Source organism: Lissotriton vulgaris, chromosome 8, assembly GCF_964263255.1.
Source record: "Lissotriton vulgaris chromosome 8, aLisVul1.2, whole genome shotgun sequence".
NCBI classification, from domain to species: Eukaryota; Metazoa; Chordata; class Amphibia; order Caudata; family Salamandridae; genus Lissotriton; species Lissotriton vulgaris.
Genome location: NC_141696.1, coordinates 635,264,774 through 635,286,227, shown reverse-complemented (window position 1 = coordinate 635,286,227; position 21,454 = coordinate 635,264,774). Strand labels below are relative to the sequence as shown.

General features: G+C 45.5%; 1 protein-coding gene across 1 annotated transcript in view; it reads right to left on the bottom strand.

The window, feature by feature from the left end:
- The window catches only part of POLA1 (DNA polymerase alpha 1, catalytic subunit), a 2,033,948-nt gene that overhangs the window by 1,498,463 nt on the left and 514,031 nt on the right, over nt 1-21,454 (bottom strand). The window contains exon 19 of the mRNA XM_086934515.1: nt 10,455-10,571. Coding sequence (XP_086790641.1) covers nt 10,455-10,571 — 117 coding nt within the window. The remainder of the gene's footprint in view (nt 1-10,454; nt 10,572-21,454) is intronic.

The window sequence follows — 21,454 nt, the reverse complement described above, 5'->3', positions numbered from 1 at the left end:
GCCCTATATTCTTTCTCAATTCTAGGGTTTATGACATGTGCCCTAGCAGTGTCCTTAAAAATGTCGTTTGCGTGCTTTAAGACGCCCTTCAACATGGGGAGTGTTTTTACATGTCTTTCCGATGTTGTTAGTGTATCAAAGAGAAAGTCTTCTTCAATAGCATCAGAATGCATTTCTACATTATGGTAGGTTGCTGCTCTATCTAGTAGAGAGTTAAAAGCCACTGTATCTTCTGTGGGTGATGGCTTTGTTGGGTATACTGTGGGGTCTGTAATGGGCAGAGTCCCGTCAGTGTCTGGTTCACCTCCCCCGCCCCATGGTTGTGAGTTGGGGGTCTACATATGGGTTTTGTAGATAACCAAACCCCACATCTGCATCCTGATCATCTGGGTTGTAGTCAGAGCGTGCAGGTGAGTTTGTGGCATATGGAGTAGGCATAGCTGGAGTGATAGGCTCAAAATGCATTGGAGAGGTAGCAGTCTTTCTTTCGTAGAATTTTTGGAAAGTCTCCAGTTGGCAGAGGTCTTTTCTTTTTTGTATAAACAGTCACCTTGCCAGTATTTGGGTCAATATATAGTTTTGACTGGTCTTCTGTGGAAGGGTCTGGGTGTATTATCTCTTCTTCCACAGTTTTTGGCCTTGGTGCCGTAGCTTTTGGTTTGGCCTGTTTCGGCTCGATGCCTTTAATGGGTTCGACCGATCTTTGTGTTTAGATCGGTTTTTGAGGTTTTTCGACCGGTTTTGTAGGTTGTACGTCTTTGGCAGGCTTCACCACTGTTTTCGGACCGAGCGGTTTCGTCGGATCGGAAGTGTCTTTAGGTGTTGGAGGTGTTTTCGGAGACTGCTGTTTCAGGTCGATTCAGAAAAGGGGGTGGTGATGAACAGAGTGTCTGAATTAAGCAGACCACTCTTACCCAGTCCAAAGATCAGGGCTTGATCCATCACCGTTATTTATCTCACTGCACCATCCCAGCTCAGAACCTGGCTATATGCAAATCAGTCTGTCCCTGGCCCAGTGCATCATGGGAACAGGGCAGACTAAACTACCAAGCCAATTCTTCACCAGAAAGGAGACAAGCTACCGGGGACCGGTTTCTGGCATTTCAGCCGTCTTCGGCCCGGCTTGCTTGAATCCTGATGGTGCAGTGAGCAAAAGCAGGCACCTAAACGCATCTAACTGGTTTGCTTCTCCCGAGCTCTTGAGGACTCAGAAGATTTCAGCAACACAGGAGGTGGGTTCCCGAAGGTCCCTGAGGTCGATCTGCCCTCTCAGCAATTCTGAGACCAGTATCCCTCGTGGGGACAGTACAACCCGAACCCCTTAGCACTGCATACTTTTGCAAGTGCATGTGCTTAGTGACTATTCCTGAGCCTGTGCTTTGGACTCCATGTAGTCCTGACCACGAGCAGTACTTGCACCGAAGATGTCCCTTGCTCATTGCACCATCAGGATTCAAGCAAGCCGGGCCGAAGACGGCTGAAATGCCAGAAACCGGTCCCCGGTAGCTTGTTTCCTTCCCAGTGTAAGAATTGGCTTTTGTAGTTTGGTTTGCCCTGTTCCCATCATGCACTGGGACAGTAACAGACTAATTTGCATACAGCCAGGTTCTGAAACTGGGATGGTGCAGTGAGCTAAAAAACGGTGTTGGATCTAGCCCTGATCTCTTGACTGGGTGAGAGTATTCTGTTTAATTCAGAGACTCTGTCCCTCACCACCCCTTGTTGTAAATATTTTTGTCCACCCTAAGCGTGGAAGGGTATACTCAGATGTGAGTCCCTTGCTCATTGCACCATCAGGATTCAAGCAAGCCGGGCCGAAGACGGCTGAAATGCCAGAAACCGGTCCCCGGTAACTTGTTTCCTTCCCAGTGTAAGAATTGGCTTTTGTAGTTTGGTTTGCCCTGTTCCCATCATGCACTGGGAAAGTAACAGACTAATTTGCATACAGCCAGGTTCTGAAACTGGGATGGTGCAGTGAGCTAAAAAACGGTGTTGGATCTAGCCCTGATCTCTTGACTGGGTGAGAGTATTCTGTTTAATTCAGAGACTCTGTCCCTCACCACCCCTTGTTGTAAATGTTTCAGGTCGATGGCCCTTTTCGGGTCGACGGGCTTCGGCTCAACCGATTTGATTTGGTCCACCTTTGGTTTCACTTTCGATTCGACGTTTGTTTTGGGCGTAGGCCTTTTGCTTTCGTCGACCTGTTTTTTCCCCCCTTGTCGATAGTTGAGCCTGATTTGCTCGATTCAACGTGCTTGGTTTTGGGGGTCGAGTAGACGTGCTTTTGTTTGGGGGTCGATTCGACGTGTTTTGGTATTGAGGTGGACTCGACTGTTTTTGACTTCGGGGTCGACTCGACAGCTTTTGTTTTCGAGGTCGACTCGAAGTTCTTTGGCTTCGAAGGTTGTATTGGAACTGTGGCCTTCGGGTCGACGCCCCTTGGCTTAGTCACCTTCGGTTCGTCGACGTTCGGTCCGAAGACAGTTTTGTCGACGAGTTTCGGTTTCGATTGAACCGGTGTCGTATGTCGTGTCTCAGAAGGCTCTTTTTGTATGTTCTTAGCCGGGCGGTATGGTGGGGCTGTAGAACCAGAATTTTGATCTTGGCTAAGGCCTGTTGGCGATGCCTCGACCTGAGTCTCTGATATGGGTGTAGTGTCTATATGGGGCGGTGTACTCACGGTTCGCCCCTCGTCATCGGAGTCGTCTTCAACAGCTACGATGTCTTGATCCTATTCCTCGAGATCGACGATTTGTTCTTGCTCTTCAAAGTAATAATCGGAGTCGTGCTCAGAGTATTGTTCTTCGTCTTGATCCGAGTCTTCGGCGTTAACTTTGTCTTCCTCATCGTCTAAGATATTATCGGGCTCTGGTGCCGACCTCTGCATTTCTTGCCTCGCCGCCCGTCGATTCCAGATCGTCTTTTTTGACCGGAACTGGGCACAGGCTAGGCAGCTATCTTCATTGTGATCTGGAGATAGGCATTTGTTGCACACTGGATGCTTATCTGTGTGCGGGAACTTTGAGTTGCACTGCGGGCAGTATTTGAATGGACCTCGTTCCATCGACGGTCGGTCCATGGGCGTCGAGAAGGCCTAACAGCCCGATTAGACGTCCGGAGTGCAACAGATGTTCAAGAAGTGTATCGGTCCCGAACGCTTAACAATACCGACGGACCCCGAAGGCCTTTTGGCCTTAGAAAAGTTTTTGCTGGTTCCGAACTTGGAGTGCTGGAAAGTACATCCGAACCCAATGGCGGAAAAAAACAATCTGAGGATGGAGAGGATACCCATGCGCACTGTAGTCCAAGGAAGGAGCCACCTATCTCGTGATACTTCGAAGACTCTTCCAGGACAACAATATGCAATCATCCGGACCCAACACTAGGCGGCGATCTATGCACAGATATGAATTCAGCAGCCCACATGCCTCGAACATCACGTATCTCCTTCGGCGTCGCACGCAGTCCAGAGATCGGAGGATATGGGACCGGATAGGATTCCTGTGGCTCTGGCGGAGCTGCGCGGGTGGTGTCACCTGAACCCTCAGCCGCGTCCCACGACCGGTGAGGGGAGTCAGAAGTGTGATGCCGCTTCTTTGACTTCTTTTTAGAGTGCTTCCACTTACTTGAATGCGAGGACTAGGAGCCCGACAAACGGTGTGGGCTCCGGCTCCGCGACCGGCCCCTCTACTTCCTCCGTGACCGGGAACTCTAGCGGCGCGGAGTCGACTGCCGGATCTAGAGGAGCTTTCAGGAACGCTCCCGCCTAGCTTTCAAGGACCAAGGTCCGGCAGTCGGGGTCGGCCCGAGGCAGTAGAGACACCAGCGGTGGGGGTCGGTCACCGACATCAGGCGTCGCACGGTTTGAATCCAGGCAACCCTACCGGCACAAGGAGTCAAATCGACTCGAAAAAGATTGCCAAAAAGTTAGTAAAAAAATGACTAGGATACTAGCTCTTCCCGGATCTGCGCTTGCTGGCGCGGAAAAAAGAAGAACTGACAGCGCGCAAGGGCGGCATCCAAGTACTCAGACGACGTCATCCCGGCGATCAGGACGCCGATGGATGCGGAGCCCAGGACGACGACTACCGACGCGCAAGGGTGCTGCTGACGAAAACTTTCCGGATCCAGTCTGATGCGTGGGGATATTCTAAGGTAAGGAATCGAACACGAACGGGTTTCTTTCAGATCAATATTTCAACATTTCTAAACTGCTATAAGAAACTATACTAGAAAAAGCTAACAATTTAAAGTTACCTTTTAATTGCAATATTGTAATAACAATAAAAAAAACTTCTATAAAAATGCATCTGGCATCCATTTCTGACTGTATCTTCTGCATATAAACTATCATAATTAAGACTTTTACATCTGTCCATCCTTGTACCTTAGGAACATTTTTTACCTGGCTCAAATACCCAAGCAACAAGCATTGGCATAGCCAATAGGTTTCGCCTTTGGGACCTTATAAGTGTTTAACCATGCAACAGTTAATGTTGTTGCCCCAAGGATATTGTGCTGCATAACTAAATACTTATAAGGTCCAAAAAGCGAGACCTATTGGCTATGCCAACGCTTGTTTTTATTGCTTTGCAGTTCAAGGCATCGACCATGCTTAGTCTGGGGTTCCAGTAATGCCTCCGTGGGTGGTTCCCGGATTCCAGTAATGAGTAAGTGGGGGTCCCTAGAAGTCAAAAGGTTGAGAACCACTGGATTTAGTCATTTGCAGAGATTAAGTCCATAGACATGTTAAAAGAGCATTGTTCGAGCAAAACACTTGTTCACAATTACAAGATTGATGCATGTTTAAGTTTAAGCTACGTGAACACAAAAAACTAACAAGTGTAATTCTTGGATTGGTGAACATGTACTCTCGCCTATGGGACTTACTACGACTGGCAATCTACTAATAAGGTGAATTGTACAAATTGATAACTTGTGAAAAAGGTGACAAAATGAGGTTCCACACTAGGTAGGATGGGCACCAAGACCATACAAGCCTTAATCAAACAACCAACAACTGTAATCAATACCACGTTTAAGGGAACAATTCCGTGCCATAATTGCAGCCACTGCAATAGCATAATACTTGGACCCACAATGGCCCATCCAACCCAAGGAACTCCTATCAATCTTCAAGTGAATGCTACTTGTGACACAAGCAATGTAGTATACATGATCAAATGCCCATGCGGTCTACCGTATGTGGGCAAAACTGAGCGAAAAATTAAAGTAAGGTTGAATGAACACCGGAGCAATATCCGTACAAAGAATTTGAAGTCAAACAATGCTGCACACTTTATACAACAGTCACACAATCCCAGTCAAATTCGGTTCTTAATCTTGGAAACAGTAGAAAAAAAGCCTCACAAAGACAATAACAAACACCTTCTTCAACGCGAACTATATTGGATTTATCGCTTGCAGGCTTCACAGCCAAAAGGATTAAATGAAAGATTAGAATTTAGTTGCCACTTGTGAACTATTGACATTGGAATATTATATCCAGTCCGTGTTTTTTGATCTCTCTAATAGATGTGACCAGTATGATTTTGACTAATCATTTTGCCTTTTCTCTTGATCATCATACACTGTTTTCATACTGTTTTTATTCTGTTAAAAAAAAAAAATTGTATTGCCACTATTGTATGTAGCGTTTCACCCTTCTCGTATTCCTTGATATACTCTAGACCTCTGACTATATCACTCTATTCTCTTGATACCACACTTCTTCATATCTCTTATTTACTTCCCTTCTCTTTATTATTATTTTTCTTCTTTCTGTCTTACAGTCATTATGCGTACTAACTTTTTTGTAACATCTATAACACTAGACTGTAGCCTTTTGGCTTGATACACACTGTCTTCTTTTGCGATGCACAAGGTTGTTTATACACGGAAGGTCTTTCTTCTATGTTTGACTTCGTTTGGGAATATAACTATGCACTGCGCATGCGCGGCGTCTTCCGGGTTCGCGGACAGCCGGGACCTGGCTTTCTCCGCATCACTGTATTACCGGTTTATACTTCTTCCACAGTTACCGGGTGAGGATCATTTCAGTTCGTTTAAACTGTACTCTCATTTCACATTTGCAGTTCGGGCACCAATTTTGGTTAACTTGCATGCTATTATCGTCTCTATTATGGCTATCGGTTTCTTTCCCTATGACCACTATTGGGAAGTTATGTGTTATTACCACCTTTACTACTATTCCGGATCGCACGCTCTAATTTATGTAATTTTTATCACCCTTGTACTTGTATCATCCCTTACACGTATGCTCGCTCTCTAACCGGCACAAGTAAACTCAGACACTGCTCCCATGCTCGTTCTTTGAAGGTTATTTGTACTCCCGATTCCCGTCTTTATTCTTATTCTGGATTTGCACCTTTAGATTGGTTACGTCTTAACCTTACGCATGGGTATCACTTTCATCACATACATCTTTTGCACTTCTCGCTCCTGAGATTCAGTATCGTTACAAATACTTCCTTTTTAACTTTTCAGACCCCCTGAAGAAGCGCTTTCCAGCGCGAAATGCATCGGGGATTTAACATATTGTGGATGTTGATTTATATACCTACTATGGATAACTAATGATGGATATGCTTTCATGATTTCACCATATGATGCTAATATGATGTAATATTGGACAATTATGGAAAAACTTACTAAATTCATTGAGTAAAATATATACTCTACTTTGGACTACTTGTGTTTACTTACATACAGCACAAATTGTGCCCAAGAGTGCCCCGGGTTATTCTTACTCGTTGTAAGATTCTTGAGACTTACTACGACTGGCAATCTACTAATAAGGTGAATTGTACAAATTGATAACTTGTGAAAAAGGTGACAAAATGAGGTTCCACACTAGGTAGGATGGGGGGGGGGGGGGGAGAGGAGGGGGAACATGTGAAAGAACTGTGCACCACCCAGATTTTATTGATTGAGCGCGTGTGGAGGTTATTTTCAACAGGAAAAATAATCCTGTGGGGAAAATGCTTTTGCACTTCTAACATCTGTTGCATGATAACTGGAGTGGGTTGTGAGCATTACAGAAAATCCACTCTAGTAAATATAGTGGACAATGAGCAAAGCTGGAAATGTGCAATGTTTGAGAGAACATGCAATGAAGTAGCAAATATATGTAAATCCATGCAAACTGCATACTGTACTTGATGAATCCTATACTTTTTTTTCCTAATTCGGGTCCTTTATCTAAATTTTAGTTTCTCAACTCTGCCAAACTTAGGATTGCTTGTAGACAGGCTGAACATTCGTATTACCCACCATTTAGAAATACATTTACACAAAAGAAAAGGATCAACATGCTGACAACTGACTTTCCGTTATTGTGAGTTTTAATAGTATTTGTCCCTCTTAAATTTCATTCGGTTCATCACAAGTGAAATGGAGAGGACCTTTCAATCGCCCATTATTTCCTGGCCATCCTGGGCACAGAGAGTAAGCAATAACCATTAAACAAATACACAGTGAGTTTAGTCTTCTAACTGTTTCATGTGTGACCCGTCGTCCCTGCACTGATTAAAAGTACAAATAATTGTTAGCAGCCCAGAGGACATTAGGACTAGGCCAGAGATTCTACGTTGAAAACAAAACTTTGTTTCTAGGATGTTAAATTATAACTTGTTGAAGGAATTACTGAACTAAGCGAGTGACAACTACAGCAACCGATGATGCGCCCTACTTCCCGGCATGACTCGTCAGCTTTCCAGCTGGAGTGTTGCTGCCCACATACATAAAATATTTGCTACAGCTCTTATACTATTTTGCTGTCTTAAATATCCAATTTTAACTTGACTCCATTTATAATCCTCAAACGGATTAACGGCAAAGTTGGCCCTGCCGGAAACAATAAACAGAAAGTGTTTAACTGAGCAAACCAAAAATGAAGGTGTTGTTTTAATGGACACAGTCGTTGCCTACTTAAGTGACAGACATATATACACAACATACTCTAGTATGAAAGGCTTGCCAGCATTGCTACTAAATTATGTGATTCTCTAGAAATTCCGAAAGAAGCACCATTACCATGATCCGCTTTCACAGTGCTACTCCTGAGGCGGAAGCCGGGAGGAGCAAGCTGTAGGAACCGAGTTTTTAATATTTGACATTGCACTACAATCTTAGTCTCCCTGTTTTTAAATTGCACGGTTTCTCTGCCCTTCTTTCGTTTTTTAAACCTGCACTGCTTTCTGCTTTTCTCTCATCTCTCTCCTGAGGCGAAAGCCGGGAGATCCTCTTCTATGCTGATTTTCAAAATGGTTACTGGTGTCTTGTAAAACCTTTACTTGTGACATTTGATCGCCTAGATTGTTGCGCCGCTCTTTCTTGCCACCCTTTGCCGCACTTTGCTGCGTTGCCCCCTCTCAGCCGATTAGGAGCTGAGGGGCATTGTGGGACTGGGAGGCTGCGCACTAGTTTGGCGGCCATCTTGGGAGAGGCAGGCTTGCTAGTTGGCGGACTAGGCTTGCTGCATCTCGGGCGGGCACTATAAATCTAGATGGGCTCCCCCGGAGTGGGGCATCCCCTGTGTTTCGACACCGGGTTCGGGATCTTCTGAGAGCAACATCACCTGTGCTCTTCTGAACACCCGGTCTGGGAGTAAACATGCGTTGGATTGGTTTAATCTATTATCAGAGTGCAAACCCACATGCCTTTTCCTGACGGAGACTTGGCTCAGCGAGTCGTCCGGTCCGGACATTGCCAATGCTCTTCCCCCAAATAATTTCATGCTTCGGAAAGATCGAGGAACTGGCAAGGGTGGTGGAGTGGCACTGGTGATAGACCGACGCTTCGAGTGTTCCATTGTTCCAACGAAAGATATTCACGGGGCAGAGGCGCTGGGCTTTTGTCTGACACTCTCACCAGCCCAATCTTGCGCCGGATTGCTGGTCTACAGACCCCCGGGCCCGACCACGTTATTTCATGAGGAGCTAGATTCTGTGATTTCGTCGATGAGTGTGAAGTCTAAACACTGCCTACTTTTAGGCGATTTTAACATCCATATGGACTTGGCAGATGCGGCGCATACCATCAAGCTTCTAGATACCACTAAACCTCTGGGCTTGATGCCGTATCTGGCATCCCCTACCCACAACAAAGGGCACACGCTGGACCAGATTTTTTCTACTCTGCCCATTGTAGTCGCCATACCCAAACTAGTTCTATGGTCTGACCATATGTTGTTGAATTTTGACATTCTGCATAAGTCTATCCTGAGCTCCACTCTCTTTAATATCTATATGTCCCCTCTGGCGGCACTGGCTGAGTCTTATGGAGCCCAGATTGTCTCATACGCCGACGACACTCAGCTTCTTTTTACCTGTGGAAAGCACACGGACTTCGATGGAGAGCGTATTAAGAACTGTCTGGGCGCTGTCTTTGCATAGTTCCAACTAAACCAGCTGAAATGCAACTCAGACAAATCGGAGGTTCTTTTCTTTGGTTGCCCTCCGGACCCCTGCTGGAAGTCCTGGTGGCCAGCGGATATGTTTCCACCTTCCGCTGATACCATGGTGGCTAAGAATCTGGGAGTGAAGATTGATAACTGCCTCACTTTGAAACCACAGATTCTGGGCCTGGTTGGACAATGTTTTGGTATGCTAAAGATGTTAAGAAAATTCCTCCCATTCCTATCCTTCGCTCATAGAAAGATCACGGTTCAAGCCCTGATCGGCTCAAAGCTGGACTATGCAATGTGCTTTATCTGGGCCTTCCTGAGTACCTCCTGTCGCGCTTGCAGGTGGTGCAGAATTCGGCGGCGCGGGCAATTTTTGGCCTCGGCCAGAGATCTCACGCCACGGGACTTTTGAAATCTCTCCACTGGCTGCCGATACGGAAATGCATCGCGTTTAAGGCCCTTCACGGCACCGGCGCCCGTTATCTTAGAAATAGGATTGGCTTCCACTATCCGACAAGAGCCTTATGCTCAGCATCATTGTCAATGACCACGATCCCGGCAATTAGGCGTGCCCGGATCGGGGGTCGCTCCTTTAAACATCTTGCGCCCCGAGCCTGGAATGCACTGCCATTGTCTTTGAGGAAGATGGAGAATCTGCTGTCATTTAGAAAAGAGCTCAAGACGTGGCTGTTCTGCCAATAATTGTCAGATACTCCCTTTCCGTGCCTTGCTGGGTCTGATAGCGCCGGGACACTCTGCTTGAGTAGCTGAGCGCTCTACAAAACACCAGTTAACATAACAGCTCAACCTCTCTAAACAAAAGAAAACATTTGTGATGCGACACAGATAAAACTAGAAATGGGCATGGTAGGCAGAAGCAGTGTTTTCGCTCTACGGCTGTCATGACCCCACCCACATACAGAATGTACATTAAAAAATGTTGTAGAGTCAATACGGTCTGTGTAAAGGACAGCAGAAGCAAAACAAGAACCCTATTTCAACAAAAGGTAGATTTAAAGTAATTTACCCCAAGTTTTGGCATGACTGATCTCCTCAGGCGACCAATTTTGGACCAATGAGGAACTTTGCACACGTTGATTCTCTGGAGCAGGACTTCAAGGTCAAATCCATAAATATCATGGCCCTGTAAATGGAAGAGAATGGAGTTAAATCAAGTAGATTAACATTTGAACCACATTTTTGTAAATGATGCTTCAGAAAGGCTGCTATTGTGGGAATGATGGTCTCCACTGATATTTTCTTACAGCGTGGTAATATATAAGTGTTCATGACAGAAGGATGGTGGCAACTAAAGCGGTGCATTGTGGACGACACAGCAACTTGAACCACATGTATGAAATTCTTAGGTTCTGGCCTTTAGCTACGCTACAAGGTCAGTTGCTAGGAATACGCCAAGTTGCTATCTTCTCAGTATACAATTCTAAAGAGGTCCGATCTAGTTGGCGTAGGGACCCAAGCCTCCCTTGGGTTACGAATCTTCTCAGTATAAGCATTGTCTTCTGCCCTGAAAGGGGGGGGGGGAGCATTTCACAAGTGGCTGGCTCTGTGGCCAGCAGTAAAGGTGCGATGGCGCGTGACCAAAAAATTCTCAAGTCAATATAGCTTATGCAACAGACTGCATACACCTTTAGACCAGGGGGTTGGGAGACAACGGTCTCTCAACTTGACCAGAAGGCGTTTATGAGAAAAACACAAGTAAACGGTCTGGTCTTTTTCCCCCGAAATGTGAAATTGCTGCATTGATTGGAGTTAAGGTGAATTGGTGTTGATAGTTGAGTGGATAAATGTGAGAAGGATTCACAGGGAGGATAAGGGAGTGCATATATGGATGAATGAGTTATTCAGTGCATGGATTAATGAGCAAGTTACTTACCTTGTTAGAAATCAGGGTCTCTATTTGGCAAGGGGTTGCACCTTTTCCAAGTAGGGACTCTTCTTCCTAGTCAGGGCAAGGGAGTTACATCCTAAAATAACCCCTGCTCACCCCCATAGTAGCTTGGCACGAGCAGTCAGTCTTATCTCAGAGGCAGTGTGTAAAGCATTTGCACATAACCAACAGTAATGCAATGAAAACGCTACAAAAGGACAACACATCAGTTAAAAAAATATCCACTATCTATATATATCCAAAACAAGACCAAAAACACAAAGATCCACATACAGTCCTTAAAAATATTTACTTTGCAGGATATCCTTAAAATTCAGAAATACCTAAAAAACAGTTTGTACAAGTCAGTAGCTCCGTTCGGGGCTACCTCGATGCTAAAAACATAGTCTAACAGTTCCAGCCGACCGCGTCGGTACGGGCCAGCGAAAGCTTGGACAAACTCTGTAACTGTACCTTTCTTGTGATGGCTGGCATGTTGGTGTGAGCTGGTCGTGGCAACCGTCGCGGTTGTGTTGCAAAAATGGAAGCGATGCAGGGTGCAGTGTTCTCCCGATGAGGTGCAGGCAGCGGCTCGGTGACGATCATCCAAACGGCAACGGCGAGACCAAGGCTTAGGGTGCAGGGTGAGACTGTGCTCAATGCGGTGCTGACAGGTTGCGGTGCAAGCAAAAGAGCCAGTTAGCGGGAGCTGGCATCGGATGACCCAGACTGTGTGGGACGAGGCGGTGCGTCATGAAACTTATGAGCGGTGCCCCCAGCCACGATGCGGTCACGGGTGTATAAGTCAGCAGCAGCGACAGCGTTGGTGAGACCAGGATGGTGTAGTGAAGTGAGGCGGTGCAGACTGCTGTGCCCACAGTTCATGGTGCAAGCAGTAGCTCAGTGGCGGCGGTGAGACCAGGGTTGCAGTACAAGATGCGGATGGTGCCTTCTATGGTGCGGTCAGGACACAAAGCCAGCAACTGAGTCGGGTGCGTGTCCCTTCTCTCTGGCAACTGAAACAGCGGTTCCAGAGGTGGTACCCAGAGGTTTACGAAGTCTTTGCAGTCCCTGGGACTTCGGAACAGGAGGCAAGCTCTACTTCAAGCCCGTGAAGATACTTAGCACAAGTAAAAGAAAATTTAAGTCAGTCCTTTCACTGCTCAAGGGAGAAGCAGCAACTGCAGGCCAACCCAACAAAGCAACACTACAGCAAAGGGACAGTACTCCTCCTGGCAGCTCTTCTTCTTGGCAAGTTCCTTGATTCCAGCAAGTTCTAAAATGTTGGGGTCTGGGTCCCAATATTTATACTCAAAATCCCTTTGTTCTCTCAGACAGAGTGTCTGTGCTTAGTTCAAACAAGTTATGTCCTCTCTGGCCCAGCTTCCTTGCAGTAGGTGGAGACAGCATTGTGGAAGATAGACCAGGCCCATTCAGGTGAAAGGAAATCTCCTCACCCTCCTCTAAATGCAGACCAGGTCTATTCAGCCTAGCCCTGAATCATCCAGACTCTGGAGCAACTGCACATCCCCCAGCCCCTGTCACCCTAAAGCCAGAGTCCATAAACATCCTAGCAGAGGCTCTCTGAATAACTAAGCAACAAAATATCTACTTTCTAAAAGTGGTATTTTCAAACACAATGTAGAAATCTCCCTCACTAAAAGATGCATTTAAACATTCTGAGTTCAGATATACTAAACTTTATTTCCCTACCTTGTTCCCAGGCGTAGTTATGCTTATAAGATGTTATAAGCAAAATCCCAATTCTATCCTATGGGAACAGGTAGCCTTGCAATAGTGAAAAAACGAAATTGGCAGTATTTAACCATCAGGACATGCCACACACATCAGGGCATGTCCCACCTTTCACATACACTGCACCCTGCCCACAGGGTAGCTTGGGCTTTCCTTAAGGGTGACTCACATGTAAGAAAAGGGAAGGTTAGGTCCTGGCAAGTGGGTGGAGTTGCTAGGTCGACATGGCAGTTAGAAACCACGTGCAGACTCTGCAGTGGAAGGTCTGATTATATAACTGTTCAGGGCTACTCATATGGGTGGCACAATCAGTGCTGCAGGCCCACTAGGTTGTATACAAACTTGATGTCTAGTTACCTTGTTTTTCAAAAATGTTTAACTATAAACAAGCCAATGTCCTTAATTCAGGAGCCTGTGTGATTTATTTCACTTTTCTTTCTTATTCAGAAAAATGTTTTGTGCATTTTAGCCTTGTCATCATGAAGGACAACACATGATTTTTCAACATATTTATAGACAAGATAGAATACATGTAAAAAAAAACAATTCTATATACAAAAATAACATACAAACTTAATGACATGTTCATTTATGAGACATGTATGACCAGTCCCTTACTAGAATCAGAGACATTAGGCGGACGATTATACTTTTATAGAAGATATATCTATATTTTCCTGCAAGTGTTTATGGCTCTGGGAATATAAACTAAAAGTGTTGTCGATTGGAGAGTTGTATTAATACAAAATCTCTCCCAGAACACACTACAACAGCCTTATCCCAGAAGCCGGGGTCAACGGGTTTCAAACCACGAATCTGTTAAGGGGTTCTCATCTGGACCTGGTTGTGCCGTCTTCAGTAATTGGACAGTGTGGAAGGCCGCACTTGTTATCAGTGAAGGTTTTCATAGAAAATCATCAATGGCAGGAGCCGGAACTTTTTTCTTAGTGATTAGAACTCCTTTGTTTTTAGAAACCCTTTCTTTATTCTTCAGATTGGTGGGGACTTCTGTGCCTTGTTATATACGCTCCACCGGAAAATATTGTGTTGCTCCGTTCTCACGCTGCGTGTTTCCTCACAGGTCCTGGCAGGAAGCACGCAGCGAGAGATAATAAAAAGTATTTTCTTCCACCTAGTGTCTCTGATTCTAGTTAAGGACTGGTCAGACATGTCTCATAAATGAACAGGTCTAAAATGCACGAAGCATTTTTCTGAATAAGATAAAGAAAAGTGAAATAAATCACACAGGCTCATGAATTAAGGACATTGGCTCGTTTATTGTTAAACTTTTTTGAAAAACAACGTAACTGGATATCAAGTTTGTATACAATTTAGAAGTGGTCCTATCTAGTTAGCTTAAGGACCCAAGCCTCCTTTTAGTTAAAAGCAGGCCTAATAGTACCATTTGATTTACAGGCCCTGGCACACTCAGTGCACTTTACTAGGGGCTTAACAGTAAATTAAATATGCAAATCATGGAAACATCAATCCATAATAAAAATTTACAACAGGAGCACTTGCACATTAACACTGAACAGCAGTGAGAAAGTGTGCAGAGACACTAAACCGTCAAAACCAGAGTCAAAACCTGAAGATGGTCAGAAAACAAAAAGTCACAGAGGAAACACGCCAAAAGATGCCAATTCTAACACCTTCCCTAATGCCTTATCTGATAGAGGTTATACCTAGCCACAGATTCTTTACCTTGGAATATTCCCCAGGCATCAGACTGGATCTAGAAAATCTTGAGCAGTACACCCCTGCACACCAGTAGGTTGCATCCTCGTCATAGGAGTTGTCCACGCCAGATGTGAGGAGTGCAGTGCCTATATAAGTGCCACCCCAGAGCACTGACATCAGTTACTTTTCATGACCATTTCTGCCGCAGAAGTAGAGCCACGTCAGAACGCTGATCAACCAGTGTGCAAGTGTGAGGGCCTGCAAGGACCTTTTTAGGATTGAAAAGTCTAGTTCGCAGAAGGGGAAGGATAGGAGGGTGAGTAAGGAATCTATGGCTAGAGACGGTCACAACAAGATAAGGCGTTACTGAAGTTAAATAACTTGTTCATCTGATGGAGACTTCTAGGATCAGATTCCTTACATTCAAATAGATACCAGAGCAATACCTCCGAAGGGGGCCTGAATACTGACTCAGACCAAATAATCCTGGAGAACTGAACAGGTAAAGTACCGTCATGACAAACTGGACTGTCAAGGCAGTAGTGTTGGGAAAACGTGTGCAAGGATGCTCTCTTGAAATAAGTCTGCAAAGCTTCAGGGGGTTGTTTCTTGGCTCATACACAGCAGATCTTAGTGCAGAGTACAATCCATCTGGTAAAAGGCAGTTTCTGCACTGCATTCCTTCTTCATTCCAGTGAACACCACAAAGAGCTGATCGTCCACTCAGTGTTCTTGAGTGATCGATGTATAGTGACAGGGCCCTTTAAGGGTCCAAACAGTAGAGTCGCTCTTCCTCCATGAAGGGATGAGGCAGAGCGAAGCAAGTCAGGAGCGTGATGTTTTGGCCGATGTGGAAAAGTACCTCCACAATTTCAGCAGAAAGGAGCCATGTGTTTGGCAAACCTATTTGCCAAGGAAGAAGCTGGTTTTAACAGAAAGCCTGTAACTCCCTGAACCTCCTGGGCGATGAAATGGCCACCAATAAGAATGTCTTGATTGTCAGATGTTGTAGAGGGCAGCTGTGCATGGGTTCAAAGGGAGAGCACATCATGTAGGCTAAAGCTAAATTAAGATCCCATTGGAGCACAACAATGTTTAGAAGGAAATCAGTGGAGAAGGCCTTCCAGAAAATGTAACACATCAGTAGACCAACACAGAGTTGGTCAGGGAACCACAAAAGTCGAGATGAAATGGCTGAAAGATACCCACATTTACTGTGTCTAGAGCTAGACCTTGACAGGCTGAGGAAAAAAATAGCACTTCGGACAACGGTGCAGAAAGTCAGTCTTTCTCTCTGCGCACCAAGCCGCAAACATGTTCCAACTGTAGGTGTATACAGTTTTTGTTGAGCGATACCTGGTTGCAAAGATGACCTCACAGACTTCAGGAGGGAGACTGAAGATAACTGTTGCTGCTCAATCTCCAAGGATGAAGATGGAAATTGAACAGCTTTGGGTGCAGAACCCCCCCCCCTTGTTGCAAAAGGAGATCGCCCCAAAGGGGCAGCCTGATCGGAGGACAGATGCACATGTTCAGGAGTTCTGGATACTATACTCTACTTGCCATAACTAGAGCCACCGGGGTGGCGTGCCCTGTCAGTCTCTTCTTTTTCAGAACTCTGGGGTGAAGAGGTATCTGCAGAAAGTCTTTGGAGTCCGATAGTCCAGTCTAGTCAGAATGAGTCTCAGAGCAAGAGCGGCTTTGGGAACTCTAGCGCACAGAAATGTTGACATTGGGTCTTCTATGCGGTGGCGATTAGATCTAGTCAAGGTACTCCAAAGTTCTGAAAGAGACCTTGAGCTACCTCAGGGTGCAGATGCCATTCGCAGTCTGTGAGGCATCGACGGCTCAGTTTATCTACCCTGGCGTTTTGCAATCCCATGCTGTACGACCAGGAAAATGCCCTGAAGATCCACCATGTCCAGAGGCACAGAGCCTCCCGGCACAAGGTACACAACCCCACTCTGCTGGTTGCAGTATCACATGACAGCGGTGTGGTCCATGAACATCTGGATCAGCTTTCATTCGATGGAGGGCAGGAAAGCTTTCAAATCCAAGCAAACTGCCCCACTCCAGAAAACTGATGTGATTTCGAGTCTCTGCCAGAAGTCAGAGGCCTCTGACCACCATCTCTCCCAGATGGCCGCCACATCCCAGAAGCGATGCATCTGTCACCACTGTTTTCTCTGTGTGGGAAAAGAGTGGTTTGCTGCTGAGCCAATTGTAGTCCTTTAGCCACCACTACAAGTCTTCCCAGTGCCATTTGAAATCTGGACCAGGTCGGTGAGATTCTGCGAATGTTGCACCTACTGGGAGGATAAAGTGAGACGGATTCACTGCAGAGCCCGCATATGCCATTGAGCGTGCTTCACAAGTAGCAGGGCAGACAGCAGTCGCATCGAAATCCAAGACAGAGGTTGAATCATCTGAATCATCGCCCGAATGTCCTGGACTCTCCACTCCAGGGAATAGGTGCAGGAATTGCACCATGTCCAGAAAATGTCAGATGAAAGGGAGCGTTCGTGAAAGATTAAGGTGCAACTTCAGCATGTTGATGGTGAACCCCAGGGAGTGCACAAGGTTTGCGTTAGTCTGGAGGTGGGCGATGACTGCCTGGGGTGAGCCCGCCTTTAACAGCCAAGACTAGGACCCCTGTCCTCCGCAGATGTGCTAAAATCATCACTTTTGGGAACTCTCAAGGGGCACTGGTGGGGCCAAAAGGGAGCACAGCGAACTGTAAATGCTCCTGTACCCCAGTGAGCAGCAGGTAACACTTATGGGCTTGCAGGACGAGGCTATGAAAATAGGAGTCCTGCAGTTCCATCACTAGCATTCAGTCTCCAGGGTCTTAGGCAGACAGAACCTGGACAAGCAGTGGTATCTTGAACTTTAATTTCCTCAGGAAGACATTGAGAGGTCACATATTTAAGAGGGCTTCACTGTAGGAAAACAGAGGTACTGTGTGGGATATCCCCGGCTGATGCACTTCTGCCAAGACACTGGTCTTAAACTCCACGGAGGGCAGCTGGAGGTTAAGGTCCTCACCACCATAGCAAAGGAAACCCCATCCTCCATAGACACTAGGAGGAGAGACCACGCCAGCATCTGTTGAAGTGCCCAGTCCACTGGGATCGCCAGCTAGTCATACCAGTTGTCGTAATTCAATTGGGCCAAGGGGTCTTCAAGGGGATCAGGATCCTCAGATCCCACCCTAGCCAGAACTCCACTGGGACTGTTAAAGAAAGGAGGCATGGTCTCCGATCCACTCAATTGTTTGTGTCTGGGTGGTATCAATGTCGAACGACACCAGTCCAGCTCTGTGACAGAGTCAGAAAGGACTATGGGCTCAGCATTGGTGGCGCCTCGAACAGTGCCATGGGAACTATTCCCAGCAAAGGATGTGGGCACGCAACTGGAATCGGACCAGATCTCAGAATGGATGCAGAAGGCCCAACTGGTGCCAAGGGGGGACCCCAGGGGGAAATCCAGTCTGGGTACCTCCCACAACCGTTGGACCGGAAGGCATTACGGAGGGGTCTGGATGCCCAAATATGAAGTGCATAGCCTCATAAAACTTCCCTAGTCAGGCGGGGTTCGTTCCGGATTCAGGAAATTCAGGGAAGAGCAGAGGAACTCCATGATCTGCAGCTGGAGTGCAGGGCCTCAACCTGAAGTGTCGTCCCCACACCTCCCACGATGTCTTGGACTGACACTGAGGTCAAAGAGCATTTTGACTTTTTAGATTTCATGTGCTTGTGAAACTTACCCAACTATTTTGACCGCAAAGATGAGACTGGAGCGGCAGAGTGAGCTCAGGACCTTCAACGCAACCAGGATCTAAAGCAGTGCAGGGTCTTCCAAAGTCAGGCTGCCAGGAGTTTTGTCTCCTGCCCCCTAATCACCTTTGGATTAATGGTGCAGCAGTCAGGACAGTTCCTGGATCGTGGTCCAGCACTAGGCACTACAGACAAATCAGATGGGGTCCATCACAGACATTTGCCTGTGACAGGCTCAACAGGGTTTAAAACCCACTGGCTTCTTAGGAGAGATACCTAGCACACTGGCAGCAGAATGCTTAAAAAAAAAAATAAAAAAAAAAAAAAATTACTGACAAAATTGTCTAAAAAAAGTGGTGGAAAAAGTGACCGGGGTAACTTGTGGATCTACGCTGTTGGCGCGAAAAGAATTGTCGGCCCCATCTGATGGTACCTATACAGAAACCAGGCAGGTCACTTTCGGGACAGACTACAGCTGCAACGTCAATTAGTTTGCCGCCCTCTTCTGGCGCACAGGGGTAATTCTCAAGATTTTCTGAATCCAGTCTCCCATCTGGGAAATATTCTAAGGTAAGGAATATGTGGCTAGAAGTCACTATCAGATTCGGTCATTCACTAACTGGCCTATCGTCTATCCAATCCAACCCATCCTTCATCCCTGCAATTACCTCCTCCATTAGGGTACTTCTCCATTCATGCAGCCATCTACAGTGAATTACTATGGTTCTTCCGCAGCAAGCTATTGCCATCTTTTCAGCTCGAGCGCTATACAAATGTTTTTGATTTGTTCGGTTATTGAATTATCACTAGCATAGTCATCCATCAGAGGCTTGGCTTTACCTGCCAAACAAAGGCATTCGGAAATGAATGCACATAATATTTGTACAATGACACTTCATCATGCCTTTCTGTGCCTCCTCTACCTGCACCCGCTTTATTCACAAAGCTTGTGATGTTGTGTAGTAAGTTACACAATGATCCTACACAGTTTGTGTGTTATTGTGCATATTGGTTGCATGCATTAGCAAAATAAAGCTAGACCTATTGACTTTGCAAGTACACTAGCAAGTGGAAACAGTTTTGCACCGTTAGAAAGGGACACTAAAACAGTCCCTTTTTTGTTTAATCTTCCAAGCTTTAAAAAGTTAGCAAGGTTGTATTTTAAAAAAAAAGCCTAATAATCTGAGGCTGCAGCAACTACAAAGACCTCCGTAAAATCAGCTCATTGGTTCCCAATCAAAGAAAGGATATACAAAATATGGCACAGAGTAAGATCATTAGATTGAAGACAGTCCTTCAAAGTAAAAGGAAGTGGCCTGTAGAACTTGCCAGAACCAAGTCAAGAGCTCTTGTTTGCATGAAACAGAGATAAGTCGATGGACCCTTCCTAATGTCAGCACCGGACTACCTTTCTCCCCGAAATATTAAGTGGCCCTTGAGTTACTAAAGGGAGTTGTGTGCACACTGGCTGGCACCCATCGTTACTGTGCCTATTCCCTAGGGAATCCAAGTATAAATGAAACAACCGCAAAGGTGCACCTCAAGAGACAAGAAATAAGTGCAAATGATATTAGCACAAGAAAGAATTTTTTTCTCAAAAAGATGTTGGTAATCTTCTGGTGATCTTTATTTTCAATTTTCAGTACAACATACAGCTGACGCGGTTCGTCCCAAGCTGGGACATCTTCAGGGCTTTTGCAATCGTGGTTCGTCCCTTTTGGAGCGAATGTACAGGAAAGAGTCCGGAGAGCGCCTTCCCAGACTCAGTATCCCGATGTGCAAGCTGGAGTATATATTTCCATCCAGTTTGGAACAGTCAGGGTTGAACTGTGAAATTTTGAATAATGAGGACAAAGCTTTGCAGGATTCCTAAATATTAGGAGGGGTCGGTCTCGCAACCTTAATATGTATATAACTCATTTCATGTTCTGAAATATTTTACGGTATTCCAAAGGACAAGAGGTCCTATATGTCCCTGGGAAGAGGATGTGGGCACTGTGTTCCAGTAGGCCGTTCGTGTTAAAACAGCCGGCGCCCATCCACAAAGCCTTCGTCCCGCCGAAACACCCGCAAAGTCGCAAAATGGAGGATATTTATATTATAGGCTAGTTCGCTCACTGTTGTACTTGTCTACCATTTAATTTCTATTGGCTTTGACAGCTGAATTATCACCTCGAAACAATTCGAAAAAAACGAGAACAATGGTTTATATGCCATCTAGACACCATAGATAAAGGCTTAAACTCCAGAGAGGAATGGATGAAAATAATATACAGTCACTAAACAACATATACATTCCCCGAGTCACCCTTAATACAAGAATCAGTGATAATTCAGCTGTCAAATGTCTGTAAAGGGGAATTAACCCATAAAATTAGGACAGGAATGTACATACTTGTGCCGGCTGAAACCGACCAGACCATTTTGCAGTACAGATAAAATAGATACACCTCCTAGAAAGCCAATAGAAATTAAATGGTAGACAAGTACAACAGTGAGCGAACTAGCCTATAATATAAATATCCTCCATTTTGGAGTACACTGGAATAAATATTAAGGGGCACAGTGTAATAATGAATACTAATTGAGTGTAAACACCTTTAAAAGTCCTAGAAAGGAGAGGCTTAAAAATCCGCAGTTCTGACAGCTCGGGGTAGATGTGTGGTATGACACAATAAAAACAACTCCAAGGCTGTGATTGGGGCGTGGAATATACAAACAGGCAGCACGATTTGTGATTCTATCACTATGTGTCATAAAACTAATCTTCAATTGTTGACACATCTAAGTTTAACAAATAGGGGAACACGAATGACAAAACGGCAGAATCTTAAAAAACAACGCAGGTTATACGATGCGAACATCATGTAAACAAAATCGAAAACGAGGCTTGAAAAGTTTGCAGTAAAATGAGGCGTGAAACGCGGA